The sequence below is a fragment of the Petromyzon marinus genome, chromosome 42 (assembly GCF_048934315.1).
Source record: "Petromyzon marinus isolate PM22_M1 ecotype Great Lakes invasive population chromosome 42, UKy_Petmar_22M1.pri1.0, whole genome shotgun sequence".
In the NCBI taxonomy this organism is placed as follows: Eukaryota; Metazoa; Chordata; class Hyperoartia; order Petromyzontiformes; family Petromyzontidae; genus Petromyzon; species Petromyzon marinus.
In genome coordinates, this window is record NC_133708.1 from 2,570,764 (window position 1) to 2,588,564 (window position 17,801).

General features: G+C 54.9%; 1 protein-coding gene across 3 annotated transcripts in view; it reads right to left on the reverse strand.

Annotated features, from left to right (window-relative positions):
- Positions 1–524: 524 nt before the first annotated feature.
- LOC116951114 (semaphorin-3E-like) overlaps positions 525–17,801 on the reverse strand; it is a 72,823-nt gene continuing 55,546 nt past the window's right edge. For all 3 annotated transcript variants that reach the window (XM_076073422.1, XM_076073423.1, XM_076073424.1), the window contains 4 exons: positions 15,242–15,402; positions 14,002–14,072; positions 4,640–4,830; positions 525–3,863 (listed from right to left, as the gene is read on the reverse strand). In XM_076073422.1, the coding sequence (XP_075929537.1) occupies positions 3,255–3,863; positions 4,640–4,830; positions 14,002–14,072; positions 15,242–15,402 (1,032 nt within the window). In that variant the 3' untranslated portion in view covers positions 525–3,254. The remainder of the gene's footprint in view (positions 3,864–4,639; positions 4,831–14,001; positions 14,073–15,241; positions 15,403–17,801) is intronic.

The following is a 17,801-nucleotide window of genomic DNA, read 5'->3' on the forward strand; positions in this document are numbered from 1 at the left end:
ACCCCACACGACCTCACCCCACACGACACCACCCCACACGACCTCACCCCACACGACCTCACCCCACACGACCTCACCCCACACGACACCACCCCACACGACACCACCCCACACGACACCACCCCACACGACACCACCCCACACGACTCACGACCTCACCCCACATGACCTCACCCCACACGACCTCACTTCACATGACCTCACCCCACACGACCCACGACCTCACCCCACACGACCTCACCCCACACGACCTCACCCCACACGACACCATGACCTCACCCCACACGACCCACGACCTCCCCCCACACGACCTCACCCCACACGACCCACGACCTCACCCCACACGACCTCACCCCACACGACACCATGACCTCACTCCACACGACCCACGACCTCCCCCCACACGACCTCACCCCACAAGACCCACGACCTCACCCCACACCCAGTATACCTCTCCGTGACTTCTTCACGTCTTGGCCCGGCCTGAAACGTCGGCAACAGAGAGACAACCCCACAGCATCTCGCTCGGTCCAGGACAAGCCCACGTTTATCTGATTGTCCAACTTTCCGACACGCCCGCGGGTACATTCACGAACGCGTGTACGGCACGTGCGCTCATATCTTAAATACCATCACCGAACGCCGTGAAGTTTCAGTACAATTATTTACAGCCAATTACGTCAATCCACCGCTGGACGAATGCCTCTTTGGGGGGTGGGGGGGGGGGTAGCCACGGTGGGTAGGAGATGTTAACTACCTCGCCTGGTATACAGGTGGTCGTGGGTTCGATCCCGACCCTCACGCCTGCTGCTGCTGCTGTATATTTGGGGTTTTGCGGTGTCTCTCTCTCTCGCCGTGGCCGCGAGGATTTTTCTCCGGGTCCTCCGGTTTTCCCCTCCACATTCACAATCGACGTTACGCGTTTCGAGTAATCTGGCTACTTAGAAATGTCCACGTGATGAAGGTGATCACAAGCCACTCAGTTAAACTATCATTTGCGATAGCCCAGGGTCGCTTTTGAGAAAGAGCTACAACAACACAGCAGCTCAATGGCGCCCTTCACCTGGTAGAATAAAAAATAGTTTACTTCCAGTTTGACCATACTTCACCGCGCTGGTGCATTGCCGGTTGGTTAAGGACACGGAGGAGACGCTCGCGGAGGCCCGAGGCCAGCCGCACGGCTGGCGTTCGCCGTCGAATGGGAAATTCAACTGGGGCTGGCCGTGCCTTCGCGGCGGTAACCGCTGCACCACCGCTCCCGCCCCCCCCTCCCCCACCATCACGACACCCCCCCCCCCGCGCGACGGAGCGCGGCCATCCTAGCGGAGGTCGCGGACGCGCTCGAAAAACCACTGCAGCGGAGGGAGTTGCCGGCGGATGCTTTCTCTTTAAAAACAAAAATTACGGCGGAGGACTCGACGGTAGAAATATGTACACGCGTGCGCGGGCCAAGTGTGTGTCCGCTCGCGACAGTGCGCATCGCGCCGTTGACGAAGAAATCAACGCTTCTATACACATCATTACATTAATAAGCCGCAGTAGCTCCGCTTCAAGGTTGCCGGTGACAGTTCTTAGCACCAATAGCGGACGCCGGGGTTGTTTGTCGTCACTGTACAAGGGCAATCTTGCTGGGCAAGAGGTCACATAAGGGGGGGGGGGCGTGTGGGGGGTAGAGGGGGGGGGCTGTGTGGGGGATAAAGGGGGGGGCTGTGTGGGGGTTAGAGAGGGGGCTGCCCACCACCCACCCTTCTCGCCTCCGCTCACTTTAAACAGAATTAGAATATTGTATTTATACTGTAAGAAAGCCGATGAGCTATAAAGCTCTCTTCTTTAACAGGTGTCCAACGAGGATGGTTAGCTGTGGACAGCACCGCGCCCGGCCGCCTTTGCATCCCCCAGTTCGAACATGTGGGCACCGCGGTGGCTGGGAGATGTTAACTACCTCGCCTAGTATACAGGAGGTCGTGGGTTCGATCCCGACCCTGACGCCTGCTCTATATTTGGAGTTTGCTGGGGGTTCGTGGTGCAGTGCGCTAACCGTTCTGCCACCGCTCCTGGTGTTCCCTTGTTGGGGCAACTACTTCTACACATGCACACACACACATGCAGGTCAAATCGTCTTGTGTGCAAGCAGCCAGATTAACTGGAACTACTCACCAGATCTCACTACGGGATCTACTCAACAGATCTCACTACCAGATCTACTCACCAGATCTCACTACCAGATCTACTCAACAGATCTCACTACCGGATCTTCTCAACAGATCTCACTACCAGATCTACTCACCACATATCACTCCTGGATCTTCTCACCAGATCTCACTACCGGATCTACTCACCAGATCTCACTACCGGATCTACTCACCAAATCTCACTCCTGGATCTTCTCACCAGATCTCACTACGGGATCTACTCACCAGATCTCACTACCGGATCTACCCACCAGATCTCACTACCGGATTTACTCACCAGATCTCACTACCGGATTTACTCACCAGGTCTCACTACCGGATCTTCTCACCAGATCTCACTACCGGATTTACTCACCAGATCTCACTACCGGATTTACTCACCAGATCTCACTACCGGATCTTCTCACCAGATCTCACTACCGGATCTACTCACCAGATCTCACTACCGGATTTACTCACCAAATCTCACTCCTGGATCTACTCACCAGATCTCACTACCGGATTTACTCACCAGATCTCACTACCGGATCTTCTCACCAGATCTCACTACCGGATCAACTCACCAGATCTCACTACCGGATCTACTCACCAGATCTCACTACCGGATCTACTCACCAGATCTCACTACCGTATCTTCTCACCAGATCTTACTACCGGATCTTCTCACCAGATCTCACTACCGGATTTACTCACCAGATCTCACTACCGGATCTTCTCACCAGATCTCACTACCGGATCTTCTCACCAGATCTCACTACCGGATCTACTCACCAGATCTCACTACCGGATCTACTCACCAAATATCACTCCTGGATCTACTCACCAAATATCACTCCTGGATCTACTCACCAGATCTCACTAACGGATCTTCTCACCAGATCTCACTCCTGGATCTTCTCCCTGTACCGTAGATTTGTTGAACTTCCTTCGCACCGTACGTAGCCAACCATGCGAATCGGAGCTGCGGGAAACCCCCACCCCCCCTGCCCCCCGCCACGGGAGACCCCCCCCCCCCCAGATTGACCCCACACCCCCACCCCTCCCGCAAGGGCACGGTGCGTCTCACCGCCCCGGCGACGGCACCGCGGCGCGTCTCGGCGTGCGCTTGGCCTTGCCGCGGCCTCTCCGCCCGTCGTGCGGAGGCCCCCTCCGCCGCGTCGCGCCTCCGCCGCCCGCGCCGGGGAGCGACATCGGCACGGGGGGGGAGGAGGCCGGGGACCCGGCGGCGCCGGCGGCCTGCTGCCCGCGCCGCGCCCGCTCCGCGCACCACGCCCTCTCGCAGTACTCGGCGGCCCCGGCGTGGCCCGGCGGCTGCGCGGGCCCCTCGTGCCAGGCGCGGTGCCCGTGACCCCGGCCCGCCGGCCCGGCCGAGGCGCAGACGACGTCGTCCTCGGCGTCCTCGGCGTCGTGGCGCCCGCGGCGGTGGTGGTGGTGGTGGTGGTGGGGTTGGCGGTGGTGGTGGGGGGGTTGGCGGTGGTGGTGGTGGGGTTGGCGGGGCGCGACGAGGGCGCGCACGCGCTCGTCCGCGATGACGTGCAGGCGCAGGCGACGCAGGCCCTGCGTGAAGCCGCGCTCCGCCGAGCGGCAGCGGTAGACGCCGGCGTCGAGGCGGTGCAGCGCACGGAAGAGCAGACCGTGGGGGGTGCGCGCCACGCGCTCGTCCGTCTTCACCTGCGGGGCGGGGGGGGGGCAGGGGGGGGAGGGGGGGGAGTAGGAGGGGGAATGCGAAGCGGTGAGGTCAAGTTTACTGATTGTCAGATTGAATTGCTTGGCAGCTCGTAGAGTAATTGATTGGTGTATGGAATCGTTGGCATATTTAATAATTCAGTGATTGACTCGTAGAGTAATTCATTGGTGTATGGAATCGTTGGCACATTTAATAATTCAGTGATTGGCTCGTAGAGTAATTGATTGATGGATGGCATGACTGACCAATGTCATGATTTATTGATTGGCCCGTAGAGTAATTGATCGATTCAATTGAAAGACTAATTTACGGCGAGAAAGCGCGGTGCGTCATGGCGGTGCGTTGGTGCGTCACGGCGTCGCGGTGTCGCGGTGCGTGGTGTCGTGGTGGCGTGGTGGCGTGGTGCGTGGTGTCGCGGTGCGTGGTGGCGTGGTGGCGTGGTGCGTGGTGGCGTGGTGGCGTGGTGGCGTGGTGGCGTGGTGCGTGGTGTCGCGGTGCGTGGTGCGTGGTGTCGTGGTGGCGTGGTGTCGTGGTGTCGCGGTGCGTGGTGCGTGGTGGAGTGGTGGCGTGGTGCGTGGTGGCGTGGTGCTTGGTGGCGTGGTGCGTGGTGCGTGGTGCGTGGTGCGTGGTGGCGTGGTGCGTGGTGTCGCGGTGCGTGGTGCGTGGTGGCGTGGTGCGTGGTGTCGCGGTGCGTGGTGCGTGGTGTCGTGGTGCGTGGTGGCGTGGTGCGTGGTGTCGTGGTGCGTGGTGGCGTGCGCACCTCCTGGGTGAGGCCGCTGTGTGCGTGCTGCACGTGCCACGTGATGGTGGCGCGGAGCGAGCGGGGCACACACTCCAGGAAGGTGCTGTTCCTCTCCACGCCAAACACCACACGCTCCTCCTCCTGCTCCTCCTGCTGCTGCTGCTCATCCTGCACGGCCAGCGCTCCCGCAACGCCCACCCCCTGTTCCGCTGAGAACCACCCAGCAGCAGCAGCACCACCACCACCACTGTTAGCACCACCACCACCGTCAGCACCACCACCACCACCACCAGCACCTCCACCAGCACCGCCAACACCAAGACCATCACCAGTACCTCCATAACCATCAGCACCACACCAGCCCCACGACCACTACCACCTGCACCACCACCAACATCACCACGACTACCACCTGCATCACCACCACCACTATCACCGACACCACAACAACCACCACCACCGTTCCTGACGGCCGATTCCGTGAGTCGCGAGAGTTCGGCTGCCCGTGGGAGAAGCCGGGAGAGGCCGGAGTCGAGGGGGCCGGCACTCAGAGCCGGCTGCCACCTCCTGGCCACCCCACAGCGCAGCCCCGCGCCTACAGCACCTGGCAAGCCCCGGCGCTGGTGGTGGCGGTGTTGGTGGCATAGCGGTTAGCGCGCTGCGGCTAACACCGGTGACGATTATTTGAACCGGTCCTGGGCCTCTTCCCCTAGGTCGACTCAGCCTCAAATGAGCACCTGGTGCGGTGTGTGGTAAACATCGCCGCTGGGGAGACAAAGGCGGCCGGGCGTGGTGCTGGCCACCCACCCCCTCGTGTGCCACGGTGCTGGCCTTCATAGGTGCAGCTCGCTAACAGCACTTGCCCCGACACTATGTCCGGGGCTACACGGGGGACCTTTGTCTTGTTTTGGGAGTCACCCATCCGATGCCCAGAGCAGTCTCGGCCCCTGCTCTGCCTACGATACCCGGCCCTCCCTCCTCCCCTCCTCCCCTCTCGTCCCCTCCCTCCCTGCAAACCTCAGGCAGCTCCATTCTCACATTCCTCCTCAGTGCTCATCATTACCGCCTGGGCGGGCCTGCGTGCACGTGCGTCTGTGTGTGGGTGTGTCTATGTGTGTGGGTGTGTCTATGTGTGTGGGTGTGTCTATGTGTGTGGGTGTGTCTATGTGTGTGGGTGTGTCTATGTGTGTGGGTGTGTCTATCTGTGTGGGTGTGTCTATGTGTGTGGGTGTGTCTATGTGTGTGGGTGTGTCTATGTGTGGGTGTGTCTATGTGTGTGGGTGTGTCTATGTGTATGGGTGTGTCTATGTGTGTGGGTGTGTCTATGTGTGGGTGTGTCTATGGCGTCTGTGACCACCACAGCGGCTAAATGGGGGCTCTGGACGGATGCGAGAGGCTGGTTACCCCTCCACCTTCAATTAACTACCACTAAACTACGACCGAAAATTTTAATTAACAAGCTTGTGCCGGAGGCCCCGGGGGGACAGGCGTCTATGACGTCTCCTGGCCAAACCACATTTGTCGGAGCCAGGAGATTTAATCTCTACCCTCGGGGCTCCTCCAGAAACAACAAAAAGCCACTACGGATGGCCATGTGGAATGTTCGGACGCTCACTGCGGAGGAGAGACTCCCACTCCTCTGTCGGGAGCTGGACCGGTACCGCATGGATCTCTGTGGCATTCAGGAGGACCGGTGGACCGGCTCTGGCTCCTGCCACCATGAGGAGCGGACAGTCCTCTACTCGGGGCAGGAGACTGCCAAACAACAGGTTGTGGTTCTCCCTCTGAACAAAAGAATGAAGGGGGCGTGGGAGCGTGGCGGTGAGGTGTGGGAAGCTGTAAGCCCTAGGCTACTTTGGGCTCGCCTTCCCATCAACCAAAGGCGAGGAGTGGTGGTCGTGGTTACTTATGCCCCCACCGAAGACGAACATCCGTGGAGGGATGCAGGCAAGGCCGATGAGTCGGATGCCTTCTATGACCTCCTGTCACAGGTGCTAGCTAAAGTGGCCCCTCGGGATAGAGTCATCTTGTTGGGTGACTTTAATGCCCGAGTTGGTCATGATGCTGGCGCCTGGCCTGGAGTGATTGGAAGGCATGGGACAGATCAGATGAATAACAACGGTAGGAAGCTGCTGGATTTTTGTGCAGTCCATGGGCGTGTAATTACCAACATGCTGTTCCGGCATCGGCGCATCCATATAACATTATGGATGCATGCCGGGTCCAAGCAAGAACATCTGCTGGAGTACGTAGTGACGGACCAGCGGATGCGGGCCCATGTCCTTGACACCAGGACCTACCGTGGAGCTGATCTACCCTCTGACCATCGACTAGTTATCTGTAAGATGCGTCTGCCATTCTTCCACTCCGGTGGTGGGTGTATACCCAGGACCCCATTCGAACCTAAGGTGGCCTGATGAAAGTTGTAAGCGAGAATTTCATCATCGCTTGTGGCTGGGGTTGGCATCGTTCCCCACTCCTCCAGATGTCGAGGGTAAATGGGTGAGGTTTAGGACTGTGACTCAGGCAGCTTCAATGGCTGCTTTGGGTACACGGTCCAGACCTCCCCAGATAACCTGGCTGACAGAGGAGGTGTTCAAATGGCTGAGAAAAAGCGACAGGCCCACTCTCATTGGCTACAGCATCCCACGTTGGAGAATGAGAAAGCTTACCGCAGCCTTCGCTCGGAGGTTCGGATAGCCGTGAGGCGCTGCAAGGATGGGTGGTGGTCGCGGGTTGCTGAGGAGATGTAATCTGTCTCAATGGCCCGCGATCACACATCCCTATTTAATTCCATCAAAAAAGTAACATGCAGCGCCACACCTATTACCATCATGAGGGGAAAAAACGGTGATCAAATTTCCGACCCCCAGGGACAGGTTTGCAGATTTGCTGAGCATTTCTGTGAAGTCTTGGAGGAGGGGAAATCTCTCCACATGGAAAACATCGTGGGACAAAGTGGGGATGACCCTGCTAAGGCTGCGGTGCCTCAAATATTGGAAGAGGAAGTCACCCCCTGTGAGTGGCTAAATAAGGTGCCATCTGTTACGGAAGTACTGAAGGTGATCCAGAGTCTGAGACCAGGAAAGGCAGCGGGCAGAGATGATCTCCCAAGCGAAATGCTGAGGGAGGGTGGCGTTTGTGCACAGACTGCCCTATATAACATCATAACAACAGTCTGGACCACTGGACGGGTTCCGCAGGATTGGAAGGATGCCCTGGTGGTCCCCCTCTCTAAGAAGGGGGACCGCACAGACTGTAACAACTACAGGGGCATCTCAATCCTCAGTGTGCCGGGAAAGGTCCTGGCAAGGATTATTCAACATCGCCTTGCCAGGCACGCTGAGGAGAGGCTTGCGGAGCCCCAATGCGGTTTCAGGAAAGGGCGGTCCTGCACAGATGCCATATTTTCTATCCGTCTGCTACAGCAGAGGTGTAGGGAATTCCAGCAAGACCTACATCTCTGCTTTATTGACCTGGTCAAGGCCTATGATACCATCAGTAGGCCTGGGCTCTGGGTTGTTCTTCGTGCTTTTGGAGTACCTGAACCTCTGCTCACGATCATTAAGGACCTTCATGATGGTGAGCGGGCCCGGGTAAAACTACGTGGCCGGGAGTCAGAGCCATTCCCTGTACACCTTGGGGTGCGACAGGGATGTCCTCTGGCTCCCACATTATTTAACATCTATTTTGACCACGTAGTTCGTGAAGCCTTCAATAGCTGTACCGGGGGAATCTCTATATGGTACAGATGTAATGGGAGGCTGATCGATGCCCGGGTGCAGTCAAGGGATGGCTCCCTATTGCTCAACCACGTTATGTATGCCGATGATTTGGTAATAGCTGCTCATTCAGAGGAGGAGTTGGAGACGCTGTTGCTGAGACTGGAGCGTGCCACTAAGAGATGGGGCCTTACCATCAGCCCCACCAAAACTAAGCACCTGCCTGGGTATTTTGTACCATCGGACACTCACCCTCACAACTCCCAATCGGTGATGGGGTAGTTGTGGAGAGAGTGGAGAGTTTCCCATACCTGGGCAGTGTGCTTATGACCGGCTCCAGTTTAACAGCAGAGATCTCACTCCGAATCAGTCGAGCGGCAATATCTATTCATCGGTTGCGTAACGCTGTGTGGAAGCTACCTGGTCTGTCGCTCCGCACTAAGCTTCAGGTCTTCTCGGCCATGGTCATTCCCTCCCTTCTCTACGCTTGCGAAACGTGGACCCCCCTAATGGAACATCTTTGCCGGTTAGAAACATTTAGGCTAGCCTGCCTACGATCCATCTTGGGTTTAACCAGGCTGGATTGTGTGAGGAGCTCACAAATCCTTGAAAGATCTGGGCAAGGTCCCATTGGTGAGCTCCTCCGGCAGGCAAGGCTGCGTTGGCTGGGTCATGTAGCCCGCATGCCCAGCCACCGCATGCCGAAACAGCTTTTGTTCGGCCGGATCGAGGGGGCTAAATAGGCGCGGCACGGGCTAGAGAAGAGATGGAGTGATGTGGTACAGGAGGACGTGTAGCTGAGTGGACTTGCCGATGACCGGTACCAGCGGTGTCAAGATCGGGCTCTGTGGAGGAGGCTCGTGAAGGACGCTACTGGGCAGTTGGAGTTAGTCGCCCTCCAACAACAACGGAGGGCGGAGGAGCGACACTCACAACAACGAGCGGAGCGCCGGGTGGCTAAAGCACAGCAGGTTGGCACAGTAGGGGGCACAGGTGGTGCATCAGCCAGTCATCTCAGTCAGTCGACCCGTGGCACCTGGGTCTGCCCCGTGACCTGCCAGCGGGCGTTCGACACTTCACGTGGCCTCAGGGTGCACATAGCCTGGCACAAGCGTCGTGGTGACGTCACCGCCACTTAGTGGCGAATGGCGGTTGTTGTTGTGTCTATGTGTGTCTATGTGTGCGTCTGTCTATATGTGTCTATGTGCGCGTGTGTCTATGTGCGCGTGTGTCTATGTGCGCGTGTGTCTATGTGTGGGTGTCTATGTGTGGGTATGTCTATGTGTGCGTGTGTCTATGTGGGTGTGTCTATGTGCTTGTGTGTCTATGTGTGGGTGTCTATGTGCGCGTGTGTCTATGTGGGTGTGTCTATGTGCGCGTGTGTCTATGTGTGGGTGTCTATGTGCGCGTGTGTCTATGTGGTTGTGTCTATATGCGCGTGTGTCTATGTGGGTGTGTCTATGTGCGCGTGTGTCTATGTGGGTGTGTCTATGTGCGCGTGTGTCTATGTGCGTGTGTGTCTATGTGTGTGTGTGTCTATGTGTGTGTGTGTCTATGTGCGTGTGTGTCTATGTGTGTGAGTCGTGTGCCACAGTGCCGGCCTTCATAGGTAGCTGCTGCTCACGAACAGCACTTGCCCCAACAGCCCTTTCATGCTACACGGGGGATCTTTAGCCTTGTGTCATTTTGTCTTACCCCCCCCCCCCGCCCCAGCAAAACCGCACCACGTGCCCCCCCCCCCCCAGCCCCCCCGAGGGAGTCCTCTCCTCGATAATAAACATCACAAAACAAACAAAACTAAAATTAATTTCACTCCCAGGGCTTCATTCCCAACCGGCAAAAAAGATTCCCGTTTCACTCCCCCCCCCCGCGGCACCACGCCGCTGGTACCACCGCTGGTCCCACCGCTGGTACCACCGCTGGTACCACCGCCGCTACAGTGCGCAGTTTACCACTCAGTGAGCTCTCAGACGTAGTAAGTTTACCACACAGTGAGCTCTCACACGTAGTAAGTTTACCACGCAGTGAGTTCTCAGACGTAGTAAGTTTACCACACAGTGAGCTCTCACACGTAGTAAGTTTACCACACAGTGAGTTCTCAGACGTAGTAAGTTTACCACAGTGAGCTCTCACACGTAGTAAGTTTACCACTCAGTGAGTTCTCACACGTAGTAAGTTTACCACGTAGTGAGCTCTCAGACGTAGTAAGTTTACCACACAGTGAGTTCTTACACGTAGTAAGTTTACCATACAGTGAGCTCTCACACGTAGTAAGTTTACCACTCAGTGAGCTCTCACACGTAGTAAGTTTACCACACAGTGAGCTCTCACACGTAGTAAGTTTACCACACAGTGAGCTCTCACACGTAGTAAGTTTACCACTCAGTGAGCTCTCACACGTAGTAAGTTTACCACGTAGTGAGCTCTCACACGTAGTAAGTTTACCACACAGTGAGTTCTCACACGTAGTAAGTTTACCACACAGTGACCTCACATGTAGTAAGTTTACCACACAGTGAGCTCTCACACGTAGTAAGTTTACCACACAGTGAGCTCTCACACGTAGTAAGTTTACCACACAGTGAGCTCTCAGACGTAGTAAGTTTACCACACAGTGAGCTCTCACACGTAGTAAGTTTACCACACAGTGAGTTCCCACACGTAGTAAGTTTACCACACAGTGAGCTCTCAGACGTAGTAAGTTTACCTCACAGTGAGCTCTCACACGTAGTAAGTTTACCACACAGTGAGCTCTCACACGTAGTAAGTTTACCACACAGTGAGCTCTCACACGTAGTAAGTTTACCACTCAGTGAGCTCTCACACGTAGTAAGTTTACCTCACAGTGAGTTCTCACACGTAGTAAGTTTACCACACAGTGAGTTCTCACACGTAGTAAGTTTACCACTCAGTGGGCTCTCACACGTAGTAAGTTTACCACACAGTGAGCTCTCACACGTAGTAAGTTTACCACTCAGTGAGCTCTCACACGTAGTAAGTTTACCACACAGTGAGCTCTCAGACATAGTAAGTTTACCACACAGTGAACTCTCACACGTAGTAAGTTTACCACGCAGTGAGCTCTCAGACGTAGTAAGTTTACCACACAGTGAGTTCTCACACGTAGTAAGTTTACCACACAGTGGGCTCTCACACGTAGTAAGTTTACCACACAGTGAGCTCTCAGATGTAGTAAGTTTACCACACAGTGAGCTCTCAGATGTAGTAAGTTTACCACACAGTGAGCTCTCACACGTAGTAAGTTTACCACACAGTGGGCTCTCACACGTAGTAAGTATACCACTCAGTGAGCTCTCACACGTAGTAAGTTTACCACACAGTGGGCTCTCACACGTAGTAAGTTTACCACACAGTGAGCTCTCACACGTAGTAAGTATACCACTCAGTGAGCTCTCAGACGTAGTAAGTTTACCACACAGTGAGCTCTCACACGTAGTAAGTTTACCACGCAGTGAGCTCTCACACGTAGTAAGTTTACCACACAGTGAGTTCTCACACGTAGTAAGTTTACCACACAGTGAGCTCTCACACGTAGTAAGTTTACCACACAGTGAGTTCTCACACGTAGTAAGTTTACCACACAGTGAGCTCTCACACGTAGTAAGTTTACCACACAGTGAGCTCTCACACGTAGTAAGTTTACCACACAGTGAGCTCTCACACGTAGTAAGTTTACCACACAGTGAGCTCTCAGACGTAGTAAGTTTACCACACAGTGAGCTCTCACACGTAGTAAGTTTACCACACAGTGAGCTCTCACACGTAGTAAGTTTACCACACAGTGAGCTCTCACATGTAGTAAGTATACCACTCAGTGAGCTCTCACACGTAGTAAGTTTACCACTCGGTGAGTTCTCAGACGTAGTAAGTTTACCACACAGTGAGCTCTCACACGTAGTAAGCAAGGCTTTTGGGACAAATGTAATCCACGAGTAGAGGGTTGACTTTGTGTGAGGTCGCGTGCAATATGAATGTTGTGTCGTTAAACCCGACACCACCGTCCCGACAAAGCCCATCGGTGAGGGGGTTTGACAGGGAAACAAAACGTGGCCAGTTGGTTACAAGCACAGCACTACACCGGTTGTTGTGTGTTGGAGAGTAAACCCACTACAACGTTTACAATTATAGTGTAGTGTATAGTGTAGTGTATAGTGTAGTGTATAGTGTAGTGTATAGTGTAGTCTACAGTGTATAGTGTAGTGTATAGTTTAGTGTGTAGTGTAAAGTGTAGTGTAAAGTGTAGTGTGTAGGTAGTGTATAGTGTAGTGTGTAGGTAGTGTAAAGTGTAGTGTGTAGGTAGTGTATAGTGTAGTGTGTAGGTAGTGTATAGTGTAGTGTAAAGTGTAGTGTGTAGTTTAGTGTATAGTGTAGTGTGTAGGTAGTGTATAGTTTAGTGTGTAGGTAGTGTATAGTGTAGTGTATAGTGTAGTCTTCAGTGTATAGTGTAGTGTGTAGGTAGTGTATAGTGTAGTGTATAGTGCAGTCTTCAGTGTATAGTGTAGTGTGTAGGTAGTGTATAGTGTAGTGTATAGTGTAGTCTACAGTGTATATTGTAGTATTTACGTAGTGTATAGTGTAGTGTATAGTGTAGTCTACAGTGTATAGTGTAGTGTGTAGGTAGTGTATAGTGTAGTGTATAGTGTAGTCTACAGTGTATATTGTAGTATTTACGTAGTGTATAGTGTAGTGTATAGTGTAGTCTACAGTGTATAGTGTAGTGTGTAGGTAGTGTATAGTGTAGTGTAAAGTGTACGTGGGACTCCTTTCACACCACCGCACGTAGCCAACCACGCTAGGAATGAGGTGCGCGGGGTTGGGGGGGGGGGTGGACAACAAACTGGACGCAGCTCTAAACAAATTGTGCTTTCAATCTCGCCGATGATTTGAAAGTGCCGTAGCTACCGGTGGCTTTGCTAGAACGCTCTGCACGTCGCGGCCCCTACAGCACTCAGCAGCATCCGCCGGTCGCCCGTCGGAATGCCGGACTCACAAATCTAAACTCAACTATTTTTTTTTTTTACCAGGAGGTAAAGCCCCGCTGAGATGCTGCCTAGCTCTCTTCCAGAAGCGGCCTGGCTGTCAAAAACGAGAGCTCGTCGAAGTGGCGGCCCATCATCATCATCGTCATCATCGTCATCACGTGGAAATGTAGAGCAGTCAAGAGAGACACGGCAAACTCCAAATACACAGCAGCAGGTGTCAGGGTCGGGATCGAGTCCGCGACCTCCTGTAGACCAGGCGAGGTAGTTAACGTCTCGTCAGAGTGCAAAGTGGTGACCAACGGGTGTCAGGGTCGGGATCGAGTCCGCGACCTCCTGTAGACCAGGCGAGGTAGTTAACATCTCGTCAGAGTGCAAAGTGGTGACCAATGGGTGTCAGGGTCGGGATCGAGTCCGCGACCTCCTGTACACCAGGCGAGGTGGTTAACGTCTCGTCAGAGTGCAAAGTGGTGACCAACGGGTGTCAGGGTCGGGATCGAGTCCGCGACCTCCTGTAGACCAGGCGAGGTGGTTAACGGCGGCGCCCCCAAGGCTCAACGCGAGAGACGACGGGACCGGGCGAAGATTCTCCGGCGAGAGGCGACGCGAGTGAAGCCGAGCCGGGGAAGCCACGCACCACCAGCGCACCCGTGCCTACCGATGTTGTTCTGGTCCAGGCACTGCATGAAGGGATCGCCGTTGAGGATGTTCTGCCTCCGGAACCTGCGGCTGCATCGACGGCGACGACAAACACACCACGGCACGCATCAGCGGGACGCGCGCCTGCCGCTCACGTGTAACGATGGACACGTGTGTGTGCGTGTGCGCGCGTGTGCGTGTGTGCGTGCGTGTGTGTGTGTGAGAGGCAGTGTAGTGGTCAGCGCTACGCTGCGCTACGAACCCGGCGCCCCGGGTTCGATTCCCGCTCACGGCCAACACCGGTGACGATTATCTGAACCGGTCCTGGGCCTCCCCTAGGTCGACTCGGCCTCAAATGAGTACCCGGTGCGATGTGTAGAAATCGCCACTGGGGAGACAAAGGCGGCCGGGCGTGGTGCTGGCCACCCACCCCCTCGTATGCCATGCCGGCCTTCACAGGTGCTACTCGCTAACAGCACTTGCCCCTACAGCTTGTCAAGGCTACACGGTGGAGCGCAGCGTGTGACGTGTTAGTTACCTGCTGTGTGTGACGTGCTGGTCACCTGCTGCGTGTGACGTGTTAGTTACCTGCTGCGTGTGTGACGTGGTGGTTACCTGCTGCGTGTGACGTGTTAGTTACCTGCTGCGTGTGTGACGTGGTGGTTACCTGCTGCGTGTGACGTGTTAGTTACCTGCTGCGTGTGACGTGCTGGTCACCTGCTGCGTGTGACGTGTTAGTCACCTGCTGCGTGTGTGACGTGTTAGTCACCTGCTGCGTGTGTGACGTGTTAGTCACCTGCTGCGTGTGTGACGTGCTGTCACCTGCTGCGTGTGTGACGTGTTAGTCACCTGCTGCGTGTGTGACGTGTTAGTTACCTGCTGCGTGTGACGTGTTAGTTACCTGCTGCGTGTGACGTGTTAGTTACCTGCTGCGTGTGACGTGCTGGTCACCTGCTGCGTGTGACGTGTTAGTCACCTGCTGCGTGTGTGATGTGTTAGTCACCTGCTGCGTGTGTGACGTGTTAGTCACCTGCTGCGTGTGTGACGTGTTAGTTACCTGCTGCGTGTGACGTGGTAGTTACCTGCTGCGTGTGACGTGGTGGTTACCTGCTGCATGTGACGTGTTAGTCACCTGCTGCGTGTGACGTGTTAGTTACCTGCTGCGTGTGACGTGCTGGTCACCTGCTGCGTGTGTGACGTGTTAGTCACCTGCTGCGTGTGACGTGTTAGTCACCTGCTGCGTGTGACGTGGCTGTTACCTGCTGCGTGTGGCGTGCTGATACTTGGAGCAGGAGAGGCCGTCCCAGGCACAGTAGGGGTCGCGCGCCAGGCAACACTCGGCACACACGCTGCCGTACGACACGCACTGCTGCAACTGCAGCGCCACCACTCCCGCCGCCGAGCCCACGAACAGCCGCTGCTGCTCACGCACGAGGGGCGGGGGAGCAGGGGGAGGATGTCAGTCGTGGGCCCAGGTAGAGGGACACACAACTCAACGCGTGCTGGTGGTGGTGGTGCTGGTGGTGGTAGTGGTGTTGGTGCTTGTGGTAGTGGTGGTAGTGGTGGTGGTGTTGGTGCTGGTGGTAGTGGTGATGCTGGTGGTGGTGGTGGTACTGGTGTTGGTGGTAGTGGTAGTGGTGATGCTGGTGGTGGTGCTGGTGGTGGCGCTGGTGGTGCTGGTGGCGGTACTGGTGTTGGTGCTGGCGGTACTGGTGGCGGTGCTGCTGGTGGTGCTGGTGGTGGTGGCGGTGCTGCTGGTGGTGCTGGTGGTGCTGGTGGTGCTGGTGCTGGTGGCGGTACTGGTGGTGGTGCTGGTGGTGGTGCTGGTGGTGATGCTGGTGCTAGTGGTGCTGGTGGCGGTGCTGCTGGTGGTGCTGGTGGTGTTGGTGGTGCTAGTGGTGTTGGTGCTGGTGGTGATGCTGGTACTGGTGGTGGTGCTGGTGCTGGTGGTGCTGCTGGTGGTGCTGGTGCTGGTGGTGTTGGTGGCTACGCTGCTGCTGCCTGTGATCCTCTCGTGCGTGGGTTGGTGGATCACGCACAGACGGGCTGTGATACTCTCATGAGTGTGGAGGAGGAGCCGTGCCCGGGGCTCTGCCAGGAGACGGCGGTGCAGCAAAGTGTGGACTCAATGTGTTCCATCTGTTCGGGGATAGAGTGTTGCCCCCTCGCACGGCGTGTTCTCTGGGTGCTCCGAGTTTCTGCCACGTGTATGGACTACTCATTCATCGTCTGAAAATGTTTTTCACGTATAGAGGGTGCGTAAAAAAAATGTGAACACTTACATGGGACTCGCGTTTTTAATGGAAAAAGAACGAACAACACTGCACTGTAACGTTATAACAAATGTAATGTTAATAGCTTCAAAAGGGACGGCTTTCTCTGGTGTGGACCAATCAGTTTCAAGGACAATGCATATATTATCATAGTATCTTTTTTGTTTGCATTTTGACTGCAGGTATTGTGGTTAATGCAGTAACATGAATCCTTGCAAAAAGGTTTCAGTTTTGTTGCCAGAAAAAAGGGGAAAACTCCAATTATTACATTTTGGTACTGGCAAAGGAGGTCTAATGATGAGTCTCCACTTGTTCGCCATCGTCGTCAACGCGCGCCTGGCATCTTCCCCAGGTGGTCTCAAGAGTCCCCGAGGCAGCAGCAACATTTCTCGTGGGCGTTGTCGCAAATTCTCACAAGTGTTGACTTTTATTTTCTGAAGCACCCCTGTGTATGGAGGACTGCAGAGCTTGGAAAACTGTGGGGAAGCCGCTGGCTCCTCGTCTGCGGTTCCTCCTCCTGGCGCCCACCGAGTTACACACCTCACCCCCCCCCCCACCCCCCCGGCTCTGTCTCTACGCCAGGGGTGGGGCACGTCAGGCCCGCGGGCCGTATGAGGCCCGCGAAATCATTTGAGTGTGGCCCTGCCAAGGCAACCGCAGACGAGACTCGAAATTCAATACATCTAGGAGAGCAAACCTGCAAAAGCAGTTTGCGAGTAGCAACAGCATCGTCGATACCGGCTAACGTCATCACCACGCCTCGCCAAAGAGAAGCAGTTCCAGCCGTCGCATTAGGGGGCGAGTTAGTTAAATGTTTGACCAAATGCAACGGGCTAATTTTTAAGTTGACCACTTTCTATGGCCGCCGCGAATGATGTTGTATAAATATCCAAATGGCACGTGGCAGAAAAAAGGTTCCCCACCCACTGGTCTAGGAGATCGAGCGAGCGAGCGAGCACCGTGCGGAGGCAGTGGTTGTGATGGTTGTTGTTGTTGTGATGGTTGTTGTTGTTATTAGGATTGTAACGTGGACGAGGCAGTGGTTGTGATGGTTGTTGTGGTTGTTGTTATTAGGATTGTAACGTGGACGAGGCAGTGGTTGTGATGGTTGTTGTGGTTGTGATGGTTGTTATTAGGATTGTAACGTGGACGAGGCAGTGGTTGTGATGGTTGTTTTTGTTGTTATTAGGATTGTAACGTGGACGAGGTAGTGGTTGTGATGGTTGTTGTGGTTGTTATGGTTGTTGTTGTTATTAGGATTGTAACGTGGACGAGGCAGTGGTTGTGATGGTTGTTGTGGTTGTTGTTGTTGTTATTAGGATTGTAACGTGGACGAGGCAGTGGTTGTGATGATTGTTCTTGTTGTTGTTATTAGGATTGTAACGTGGACGAGGCAGTGGTTGTGATTGTTGTTGTTGTTATTAGGATTGTAACGTGGACGAGGCAGTGGTTGTGATGGTTGTTGTTGTTATTAGGATTGTAACGTGGACGAGGCAGTGGTTGTGATGATTGTTGTTGTTATTGTTGTTGTTATTAGGATTGTAAC